Source organism: Hibiscus syriacus, unplaced genomic scaffold (genome assembly GCF_006381635.1).
Source record: "Hibiscus syriacus cultivar Baekdansim isolate YM2019G1 unplaced genomic scaffold, ASM638163v2 tig00111774_pilon, whole genome shotgun sequence".
Taxonomy (NCBI): Eukaryota; Viridiplantae; Streptophyta; class Magnoliopsida; order Malvales; family Malvaceae; genus Hibiscus; species Hibiscus syriacus.
In genome coordinates, this window is record NW_024063175.1 from 1,632,876 (window position 1) to 1,645,844 (window position 12,969).

The window sequence follows — 12,969 nt, forward strand, 5'->3', positions numbered from 1 at the left end:
ACCATAGAACATATCGTAGAATCAAAACATATATATATATATATATATCATCGTGCATTGTTCATTTATATATTTTATTTTAATAGCCCATGGTAGATCATTAAAAACTTCATGTATGTGAGTGCATTGAGGTTGTGCACTGATGATTTCACTACAGTTAGTATAAATTGCACTGAAGTGCCTCGTAGAATATGCACCGAAGTGCCACGTAGAAATGTCCTGAAGGACCACATAGATATGTCCCGAATGAACGCGTAGAAATGTCTCGAATGACCACATAGAATTGTCCCGAAGGACCGCATAGAACCGTCGACTCTTGGCATTCCAATTATACCTTTAGCTCTCATATCACATTCTTTTGGGCTTTTTCATTTATACCATTTCACATAGCTTATATCACATAGACATATAATCACATAGATCATGTAACACATAGGATGAAATTTAACACATAGATCATGTAGAACATTGCATGTAACACATAAACATATACTTGTACTCATAGCTTGTATTCATGTACACATAGAAACAGAATCAAAACTATGATTATATTCATGTAAACAGATATTCATATCAAATCATAAACTTTCAAACATTATTTAATTCAAAAAATTGGAAATAGACTTATCGCAAGTCTTATTTTCCTAAAATAATATATATAGTAGTATGCACTCACCTTAGCCTCACTTAGTCAAAGCAAAACTCTTATCTCTCTTTTGGTCAATCTTATATCGTTGATTCGTCCAAAACTTGCTTTCATTCAATATCTACACAAATATATGATCGATATGAATATCAAAATTTGAATCACTATTAATCGATCATCAATAAGTTAAGTCAAAAGAAACACTTAATTCACAATTTCATTCTGAATAGTATCGGTACCCCAGGCCCAGTACCGATACTTCCTCACTATGGTATTGATATTATACTTCAATATCGACATCCATTCTACATTTTTCAATTTCATCTCTAGAAATGATATCGATACTTGTCCAATAGTATCGATACCCTTGGTATCGATGCTACTCATTTGGTATAGATACTCTTTTAAGGATTCGTTAAATTTTACCTTATGGTATCGATATTATTCTTCCAGTATCTATACCTAAACCAGATTTCATAAATTTTTACTTTGAAGTATCAGTACTATTCATCCAGTACTAATACACTTGCCTAGAATTTACATATTTCAATTCGAAAATTTACCAACACTTACTTAAATCCCACTCTTTTAACTCCTTTCATGTCATTAAACTCAACTACACTTATTAAAACTAACTTATATCACTTTAACATACCTAAACATCCAAAATCCAACAATATAACTTGAAACTAAAAATTTTACCAAATATTCAACATGCCTTAAATCCTATTCCAACACCTTAGATTTCTTATTCCAACTTATGACAAGTCAAATTTCACTTCAAAATCCATTTTCTAACTCTTTCTCATCAATTCACTCAAAAACACTTTTTATTCAATCACCCATAACTTATAAATCTTCTAGTTTCTACTTTTTTAAGCTTTCTCAAGCTTTCCTAATACCCCAAGAATCAAAACCAATCATAAATTACATGAAATAACCAACTGAAAGATTTCTTACCTTAGCTATAGAGTCACGGTGGAGATGAGGAAGATATATGAAGAGAATTCTAGATTTCCTTTAACCCTTTCTTTCCTTTTCCATGTGAATATATATAATTCCAATAATGAATTTTTAATTCATTCCCTTGACTAAAGACCTTTTTGCCCTTCATTCTTTTAATTCTTGCTAATCAATCCTACACAAATAAATTTCAATTAAATCCCTAGATTTTTCAATTTATCTACTTTAATCACAAAATTTTAAAATCTTACATTTTGGTCACTAGCCCGATATTTGAGATGTTACAGAGAATCCATAATAATGCGCCTTAACAGACAAGTAGTGTGTTTTTAGGATTGCTCGTACGGAATAATTCCCCTTTCGAATTTTTTTTCTAATAGGATAATAATTTAAGTGTATATTCGAATTTATAAATTTCAATATTTAGATGATGTATAATCACTTAGGTACCGATTTCGGGAGTTGTGGGGTGGTTATCTTCCCCACGCGTAATCGACTCTCGAACCCTTTTCAAAATGAGTTTCTGGTTAAACGCATATCACTTTTTATCTTTTAAAATTATTTTTATTAAAATTACTTTAAAGAATATTTTTTAGGTATTTGACCTACCGAACCAAAAGGTCGATGGTGACTCCAAATTTATTTATTTATTTAAAGAAACAATCTTTTCCAAAATTAACTTGGATCGCTCCCCGCCATAACCCAAAAGACTTAAGGACCTTTCCGACATAGGGTTTAAAATTTTTCTATTTTTATCTGCTAAACTGCGCGACACAACTAAATATTTTCCTTTTTGGCTCTCTGTTCATCTCTCCAAGGCTCCATCTTCGAAAGCAAGGTAAGAGTAAGATATCAATAGTTTGAGATGTTTTTTCCTTAGTTTTTAAATTTCTTCAAAAAATATTAGCAAAAATTCAAACCCAATCACGAATCACACATATATATATATATATATATATTTGTTATTGGCTTATTCTTCTTTTACTTTTTATTTAATGTTTTTTAGAAAATAAGTTTATTATTGGGAAATATGTTTCCAGTGAGTAATGAAACTATATTTCTAGCGAATGGTGTAAAATAAATTTAATGTACTAAAATTATTGAAATTTATATTTTCAGATTTCAAGTGTCTTCGGCAAATATTGAACTTGAATATAATTATATAAGTGTTTTAAGTAGTCCATATAAAAAATGATACTAATGTAGAAAAGTAAGAACATTTATGGAATTGTTTTATATATATATATATTTAACTATTTGTTTTGTATTTTCATACAGGAGATATCCCAATTTATGAGAGAATTCATTTTCTTCAACATATCCCGCTTGTAACTCTTCTCAATCACCAATTGATGGAAGTCCGATTCCAAATTCTGAAGCAAAAACAATTACCTTGCTAAGTCAAACCAAAGCTGTGGAGGTTGATAATGATGAATCAGTCGAATGCAACACATCAAATTCAAAAATTCCAGTATAGGAGCATTTTAAGAAAGAAAATATCAACAATGAGTGGAATGCAATATGTCAACATTGCAAAAGAAAGTTTAATGGTAATTCTAAGAATGGAAATGAGTCATTTACGTGATCATCTAACAAGGTGCAACAAGAAAGGTCAAGTAGACTGTCGACACCGTTTTTCACCTGGGCAGGGAAAGACTAGTACTGACTTTGGGGTTTTTCTTTGAAAAAAATTTGAAATGTGAGGAGTCCCCACCAATCATTTAAAGTGCAATTGGGAGACCACAAAAACCAGGTGATTTTAATAAAATATTTTATTTTTATCAAAATACCAAGTTTTAAGGCCTGTGAAAATCCATAAATCAGGTTCGGTAGTCGGTTACGCGTGGGGAATGATTAGCACCCCCACAAGCGCCCAAAAATTGGTACCTAGTTGGTTACCCTATATTTAGAAATGGAAATTTTGAGTTCAAACTTTATTTAATTTAAAAATCATTACGGATGCAATGTTGAAAAGGGTATTCGTTTATTAAGGACGATAGCACTCGCCCCTATCATAAATGTGGGAGATCAGCTATTGTGCCTAATAACCAGACATTGCCTTGATGTTAGAAATCTTGATGCGGTATTGAAAATGATGTCGAAATATTTTGGGAATCATCAGTAGTCACCCCTTGCGCATACTTGCGGGAGATATACCATTAATTCCCTAATAAGTGAATATTACCTTAGGTTTTAAAAATAAAATGTAATCAAACAAATTTTTATTTGTCCTAATTAACTAACGGTAATTTAAGGCTCTCTCTATCCTAAAGTGTCAAATTATGAGAATTAAAGAACCTAAAGGCATAAACCTAGAAATGTAGGTTATAATATTAACCCTATTTGATTTTTAAATCAATTATTGAATCGAATAACCAAGATGGTCCCTTGAGCATTTAGGCGAGGGCCGACCAGAATTATTCCCTAAATCTCGGCTCTCGCATCGATGAATAACGTAGCGAAATGCGATACTTGGTGTGAATTGCAGAATCCCGTGAACCATCGAGTGTTTGAACGCAAGTTGCGCCCCAAGCCATTAGGCCGAGGGCACGTCTGCCTGGGTGTTACACATCGTTGCCCCCATCAAAACCCGAACCATAGGGTATCGATCGAGATGTGGGCGTAAATTGGCCTCTTGTGCGCAAAACGGCCACGGTTGGTCTAAAACTTAGTACACGACATCACGGTGCCGCGACGATCGGTGGTAATGCCTTGAGCAGCCTCGTTCTGAGTCGTGCTCGCTCATCGATCTGGACTCTATGGCCCTCTTGGCATCGCAATTGCAGTGCTCGCTTCGCAACCCCCGGTCAGGTGGGACTACCCGCTGAATTTAAGCATATCAATAAGCGAAGGAAAATAAACTTACAAGGATTCCCTTAGTAACGGCGAGTGAACCGGGAAGAGCCCAACTTGATAATCGGTCTCCCTCGTCATCCGAATTGTAGTCTGGAAAAGCATCCTCAGCGACCGACCGGGCCCAAGTCCCCTGGAAAGGGGCGTCGTAGAGGGTGAGAGCCCTGTTGTGCTTGGACCCTGTCGCACCATAAGGCACTGTCTACGAGTCGGGTTGTTTGGGAATGCAGCCCTAATCGGGCGGTAAATTCCGTCCAAGGCCAAATACGGGCGAGAGACCGATAGCGAACAAGTACTGCGAGGGAAAGATGAAAAGGACTTTGAAAAGAGAGTCAAAATTAAGAGGACTGTACTGAAATCTAGCTAAAAAACCGAATTCTAAAAGACTAGAAGTTTAAGGACCTAAATTAATAATTCCTAAAGTTTACGAACTAATTACTAAACCAAAATCCTAAGCATTGTCAAAATTAACCTAAAAAGGGGATTTAATTTAAAGCTCTAATTTTAGAAAATATTGATGATTAACAAGTTTTAAAAAGTCCAGCAATTGATTCGAGTAATTGAGCATCTTATGCAAAACTATACTCGAATTGCTCATTAATTAACTAGGGTTTCATCCTAATTTCTAAGTCCGATTTGAATTGTTAACCTAATCTAAGAGCGAAATCCAAAAGGCTAAAACTATGAAATATTGAATCACTTAATAAACCTAATTAAATAAAAAAACAAAACGCAATATAAAGAATTAAAAATAAAATAAACATAAATACAATGATCAAATTGCATGAATATCAAATTATGAAGCTAAAAATATAAATTAGACATATGATAGGGGCCAAATTAAAATAAATTAAAATTTAATGGCTAAATCTAAACATAAAAAATAGTTTAGGGACTAAAATGTAAAAACATGCAAAAGTTACCAGGAATAAAAGATAATTATCTGTTTTATTTAAGCCAAAAATAACCTATTAAACTAAAATGGAAAAATTACAAAATTAGTTCACACAAATTAAAACAAAACTTAAAAAGTCACTACACATGACCAAATTGTAAAAACACGCTAAACTTAGAGGGACCAAACAATGAATAACCCAAAAATTATAAAAGCATGCAAATAAAAGGGAAAATAATAGCTTTAAACCCTACAGGTGACCATAATACAAAAACACGTTGAAGTTAGAGGGACTAAAATGTGAATAAACCAAAAATTACATAACACGCAATGAAAAGGGAAAATAACATAATTGGTCCCGTCAGGTGACCAAAATTTAAAATCACTCTAAACCTAGGGGGACCTAAGCATGATTTTACCCTAAATTATTTTTATATATAATACTTTTATTTTTTTTATTTTTTTTCAAACCAAAAGTTCAAAAGAAAAAACCAAAAAAAAAATAAAATGCTCTCCCCTCTCACACGGTCGACAATACCCTTCTCCGCCACAGACTGTTTGCCGTTTCGTCCACCACACGCGGAGGTCGGAACAACCAAAACAACCCAAAATACCCAATTAACCTACATCTACTAGCCTAGGCCCTTGTTTAGGGCTAAAACTACTAAAAAATGGTCATAAACTACTTAAAATTGCCCTAAGCCATTCGATTTCCCCAAACTCTGGTGACTTCCAACGGAGCCTCCCCGACTCAGGTAAACCAATATCTACTATTTTCTGTATATATTTTCAATTTGTTTACTACGAAAAGGTTTGAGTTTTGTTATTTCAACTAAAAAAGCTTCCATTTTTACTGTTATTCGAAACTTGAAGTGAGTTCCTACATGTTATTACTATTTTTTTTAAATGAAACTGAATGTTGTGGTTTATTCGAATACTGAAAATAGTTTTTATTTATTGAGATTCAAAACTAAAATGTAAAAAAAAAACAAAAGCTACTCAAATTAAAAAAAGGAAAAATAATAACCTTGAATGTTGCTATTTATTACTTGGGAAAACCGAAACACAAAGAGATTTCACAGTCTTTGATGCTCAGGTTTTATAGCCATTTACAAGGAAAATGAAATGATAATATTATGTTTTCTTGTTGGTTGTCTCTGATGCATGAGTTCCATGGAGTGGAGCTTGGTGGTGTTGGTGTGCGTGGAGCCTTCCTCTATCATTAGGGCAGGAAACAGCTACCAATGATTGGGGAGATTGGGGCAAGTAATGTAAGGTTAGAGTTAGGCCCAGGTTGGGCTTAGTTTGGGCCCTGAGTCGGGTCATGGTTTGGGCTTCGAGTAGGGTATTTAGTTTGGGTTTTGGTTGGGCATTAGTTCAGTTTTAGCTGGGTTTTAGGTGGGTTTTGATTGGGTTTAAATCTGGGGTTGGTTTGGTTTAGGCTTGAGGCATGTTTGTAAATGGGGTATAAAATGAAGACTATAGCTTCCCCTCTTTGCTCATTTTTGTGAAACAAGAATGAAGCAAAGATAATAAAGTGCCATTTTTTGTTCAGCTGGTTCTTCTGATAATGATCTTTCTACTAGAAATGTTGATCCCTCAAGTGAGGCGTTACTATTTCAGAATGTCGTGAATCGAGCAAAGGTTGAACAAGTTCTTCTCATTACAAACTTCTTCTCCCTCTATCAGATGAGTTCTTCTCAATATAAATTCTCTACTGGAAATGTTGGTCCCTCAAGTGCGGCATCGCTGATTCAAAATGTAGTGAATCGAGCAAAGGTTAAACAAGTTCTTCTCATTATGAACTTCTTCAACCTCTATTGGATGAGTTTTTCTCATTATGAACTCTCCATTGGAAATGTTAATCCATTAAGTGAGGTTTCACTGTAACACCTATCTCATGTTTACCCTTCCGTACACAAGATACATATATCACATCACTTTTAAAACAGTTTCACATTTGAAAACCCATAAAATTTTGTTTTTTTATAAAAAAAGGTTTTAACTTAATAATAATAAAACATGCATTAAATTTACATAGATAAACAAAAGAAATGTTCAAACATTTTATCATTTTACATAATGATATACTTTTCAGAGCATTTTTACTAAATCTATTACATGCCTACTAAATACATCAAAAGTAGACATGGGTGTCATATTGTTACTGATGAGGCGACACTTGCTTCGATGTCTGATAGTCTCCTTACTCAGCTTGTATTAAAACCTACGCATGAAATTAACACACACTAAGAAATTTCTTATTGAGGCATAAATAATCATAAGCAAAATTCTAAATACAATTATATCATGACAATTCTAATTTCCAGTGATTATTTCAATTCATTAAACACTCTATAGTTTATATCGGTAGTGATAATACCATCGTTTCTCAATCATTACTATAATTTACGTGGGTTGCATTCCCACTCCCAATACGAAAGCTCACACACTTAGTATGAATTTCTTAGTTTTGCACACAGTGCCCATACGTAAATTCACACACTTAGTATGAATTTCTTAATTTTGTACACATAGTGCCCATACGGAAATTCGCACACTTAGTATGAATTTCTTAATTTTTGCACACATAGTTCCCTTACAAAAATTCACACACTTAGTATGAATTTCTTAATTTTCTGCACACGTAGTGCCCATACGGAAATTCACACACTTAGTATGAATTTCTTAATTTTTGCACACATATTGCCCATCCGAAAATTCATACACTTTGTATAAATTTCTTAATTTTGCACACATAGTGCACATACATAAATTCATACACTTAGTATGAATTTCTTAATTTTGCACATATAGTGCCCATACGGAATTTCATACACTTAGTATGAATTTCTTAACTTTTTGCACACAAGGTGCCATTCAGTACTGAACATACATATATCAATCAATCATATATTTATGACTATCGTACACATAAGTACATATTAAATGCACTCACCTGGCTGGCCTCGCTATGGAATCCAAAATGCAAAGCTGATTACTCAGGTACTTGGCCTTTGCCTTTTGTTTCGCTTGACTCTAGAGCTTGATTTTGATCTACTCAAACATCAATTAAATACACGTACAATATCAATTGTTAGTTTATTTCCTAACAATTATAATTAAACATTACTCAAGAGTATATATTATTAAATTTTCTATAACGATATCAGCCTATCTTAAGATTTCTGGCTCAATAGTATCGATACCCCTATCATGGGATCGATACTACTATACTATTATATCGATACTCTATTACGGTATCGATACCATTTTTTCATTCTATAATCAATGGTATTGATACCTTCCTCATAGTATCAATACTCCCCTTTCGGCATCAATACTGCTTGCATCAGTATCGATAATTCTCAGCTGATTCTTCCAATTTCAAGCCTATAGTATCGGTACTGTTCTATTAGTATCTATAACCTTACCTATATTTTCTATTTTTCAGTCCAATTCTTACACAAATATGGTCAAATTTCCTTATGCTTACACCCAACAATGCCATTAAACTCTTCTTTACTTATTCCTACTAAATTCCCTTCATTTAGCTTCTTAAAACACTTAACATCTCCCAAGAACATTTCAAACTAAGAATCACACCACATTTTCTAACTTTTTTTTTAAATCCATCCAATGCTTCTAATCTTTCATTTACCTCTTTGACAAGTCAAGTCTACTAATAAACATCAATAAACACTCATATCTTAACATATCATTTTAAACCCCATTTTCATAAATCTCCAATATTTCCTCTATCTCATAGTTTTAATCTTATATAACCTTTCCTTAAGCTTACATGTCATTTTAGTTTGCAAGAACCAACCAGAATCGAAAGGAAACGCTAACCAAATAAAATCTTACCTTTGCTATGGAAGAGAGCTTTTTCCACGGGGAAAGAACAAGAAAAGATAGATGACTTTTGGTAACCCGTTTTCCCCTTTCCCCTCTTTAGATTAATACCTTATTAAAAATTAATTTTAAATTCATTTTCCCCTTAAAGGACCAAAATCCCCTCTTAATCATCCATTGTTACAATTTAGTCTAAACCACTAATCCAAATCATTCTCATATTTTATCATTTAATAAAATAAATCCTCAAATTTTTAAATCATTTCAATAAAGTCCCTAATTCGATATTTGGGAAATTACAATTCTCCCCTTAAGAAATTTCATCATTGAATTTAAAGAAGTACCTAAAACGAAGAGGTGTGGAAACTGCTTCCTTGTATCCTCATATCTTTCCCAAGTAGCTTCTTTTACGTATGATTCTGTTAAAGCACTTTAACCAACATAATCTTTTTGTTACGCAATTCTTGGTTTCCTTAGTCATGATCCGCACTGGCTCCTTCTCATAAGTTAAATATGGTCGGATTTCTATTTCTTCAGGGGTGATAACGTGGAATGGATCTGATATGTACCTTCTAAGCATTGATACATGGAAAACATTGTGGATCTTGTCCATATCCGGAGGCAAAGCTAATTGATAAGCTACGGGTCCAACCCTTTTTAATATCTCATAAGGTTCAATGAATCTCGGACTCATCTTTCCTTTTTCGCCAAAACATAATACCTTCCTCCAATGCGATACTTTAAAAAATACTTTCTCCCTCTTGAAATTCGATTTCCTTTCTTTTCAAATCAGCATATGACTTATGGCGAACTGAGGCTATCTTTAGATTGTTCTGGATAATTTTCACTTTTTCCTCTACATCTTTCATCAAATCTGGGCCAACCAGGTCTCAGTCTTTTAGTTCAAACCAATTTAATGGTGTTCTCACTACAAGAATTTTATATTGTTTCAACAAAATTATTTATCATTAAAAGTACTAAATTTGTCACGATATATTTATTTTGACCAAATTTATTTGTTACCATGTTTCTTAGAACAACCTTCTCATGTAAAGTATATTGTGACAAACTGAGTTTGTTACCATAGTATAGTATTTATTGTAATAATGAAATTTCGTTACTATAATGAACTTATCGCAATAAAATATTTGTGACAATCAATTAACCATTTCGTCACGATAAGTACATTTTGTCATAACTAACTTATATTTAAATATCAAATATAAAGGATTTTTGTGACGAAAATACATAAGGCAACAAAATTATTTTGTCACAGTTGCTATTTCGTCACTAAAAGTAACTTACAAAAACAAAAATAAAAATATTTGTTAAAATAAAATACTTATTTCGTCACAAAAAGTAAATTTCGTCACAATGAAGTTAAATTATAACATCAAACAAAAAAGGTTTTCATGACAAAAAGACATATTACAACAAAATTTATTTTCTCGCTACTTTTATTTCGACACTAAATATTTTTATAACTTTTTTACTGTGACTAAATAATTTTGTTACAATTTGTTATTGTGAAAGAATATTATTTGTCAAAATCTTTTATAATGAAAAATTAATATTTGTTATAAATTGTTATTTTGATTAAATAAATTTGTCACAATTTTTTATTTTGACAAAATATTGGGACGAAATAAATTTGACATAACTATTTATTTTGACTAAATTTAACGTGTTATTGTGATTAAATCATTTTATTGCAATTTGTTATAGTAATAGTGAAAGAATGTTATTTGTCGAGATGAAAATTAAGGTTTTAGATTCGTTTATGGGTGGCTAGAAAAGCAACATTTGCACAAAGTAAGCATTCAATCCACCCGCGCTGTTTTTATATTAAAAAACTCCAGTGGTAATGAAGTCAACAGGCCGAAAAGCGGCATCGAAGAAAGTCCTAGTAGCCCATGTAATAACATCTGGCGTTTTGGTTGGCGACAACTAAAACATCCATGGTTTGTCTAGGGTTGATCATCATATAGTCGCTGGTAAACCTTTTAACGTAGGAAACATCTTGGGCAACGAGTGTGAGGGTGTGATTCACGATGGAGAAGAATTTCGGTTCATTCATTACAACGTTGATGATTCGGAGAAGGTATGTACACCCATAACTAACTTGCATAAGAAATATTGTATCTGCAAGCATGGATGAATTTAGAAAAAATTTATAGAGTGGGTAATATAAATAATTTGATCTGGTTTCAGTAATGCTAGAACGTACCGTTGGGGAACCCGTACGTGTCACCTAAGTGTCCGTTGATGGCGTAAGAATCTGGTTGCCAGGAGTGGTACCCGTTGCAACCACTTCATCAATCATTTGCTTGTAGTCTCCATTGTACCATGTTTCTATCGATACAAATTAAAAAAGAATCAGATAATGATTTTATAAACAGCACCGAGTGGAAAGTTGAAAGATATGCTTACGAAGCATGATTGTTCGATCGGCATCCGACGTGGGGAACTGATAAGTTTCGTGCTTGGTTCGTAAAGTGATAAAGGCTCCCTGGACGGAACCGCTAGTCCAGTCACTTGAGCATGCCACCATAGGGTTCCTATTTCATCTGATAATATGACTTGGTACGTGAAGTTGGTTCCTGGTCGAATCGGGCATTGAGTTATGAATTCGGGACCATCAGATCATGGGTTTCTTGGTTGTTTCACACCGTACCTGCAGCAACACAATTAATTAATTTATTTCGATTCTTCAGGAAATAACCATTGGAAAAAGAAAAATGACAATTACCAGTGAATGGTTAAACCAATGCAGCTGCTCTATATATACAATCTTCCATTTCATTTCACTGCCAACCAATACCCTTCTATCTCTTACATCAATCTATTCTAGTTCAAATATATAGTAGCTTTCATGGCATCGGCATCACAAGCAGCTGTTATTTCCTCACTGGTTTTATACTGTTTTATAGTTGCATCTGTTGTGGCTGCTAACTTCTACCGTGATTTCGACATCACATGGGGAGATGGTCGTAGTAAGATTATCAACAATGGAGAAATTCTCACTCTCTCCCTTGATAAAGCTTCTGGCTCCGGTTTCCAATCCAAGAATGAATATCTTTACGGGAAGATCGACATGCAACTCAAGCTCGTCCCTGGCAACTCCGTTGGCACTGTCACCGCTTATTATGTATGTTTTCTCTTCAACAATGTTAATGTTGATCCATTTGCCAACAACTTTGTCTTTACTCATTATTTCCTTTTCAAAACGTTTGCAGTGGAGAGTAGAGGGAGACTTGAGAGTAGAGGGACCATCAGACCATGGATTTCTTGGTTGTTTCACACCGTGCCTGCAGCAACACAATTAATTAATTTATTTTGATTCTTCAAGAAATAACCATTGGAAAAAACAAAAATGACAATTACCAGTAAATAATATTTTTTGCTTTGCTTATAGCTTTACAAGAGTAGTCGCACAGTGAAGTCAAGCGTTCGCAACGTCTTGCCCAAGATAAAGAAGGACAGGGACCCAACCCAAGTTTCAGAGGGGAGCAGCGAGTTAGCGAAGAAAGGGAAGCTCTGCACAAGGAAGTGAAATCTGGTTGTATCCCTTGCTTGTTTTTAGTGAGCGAAGCGAACGTGTACTGTGGAGTAAAGGCAGTCGTTGTTGGCACCGACCCCTCTAAGCCCTGGCACATCACAAGCCATCTTACTTAAGATTTTCGAAATAGGAGGAAGGGGCAATGTCAATTGAATAATCGTATCAAAGATAATGAGAGAGAGATGCGGCGCAAAGAAG

General features: G+C 33.8%; 1 protein-coding gene and 1 non-coding gene across 2 annotated transcripts; both read left to right on the plus strand.

The window, feature by feature from the left end:
• Positions 1-4,024: 4,024 nt before the first annotated feature.
• LOC120170257 lies at positions 4,025-4,176 on the plus strand. Its single transcript, XR_005520751.1, has one exon. It is a non-coding gene; the product is annotated as a 5.8S ribosomal RNA (ribosomal RNA).
• A 7,908-nt stretch (positions 4,177-12,084) lies between these two features.
• On the plus strand, positions 12,085-12,765 carry LOC120170201 (probable xyloglucan endotransglucosylase/hydrolase protein 23). Its single transcript, XM_039178182.1, has 2 exons — positions 12,085-12,360; positions 12,628-12,765. The coding sequence occupies exons 1-2, from the start codon at positions 12,085-12,087 to the stop codon at positions 12,763-12,765; spliced, it is 414 nt and encodes a 137-aa protein (XP_039034113.1).
• Positions 12,766-12,969: the final 204 nt, after the last annotated feature.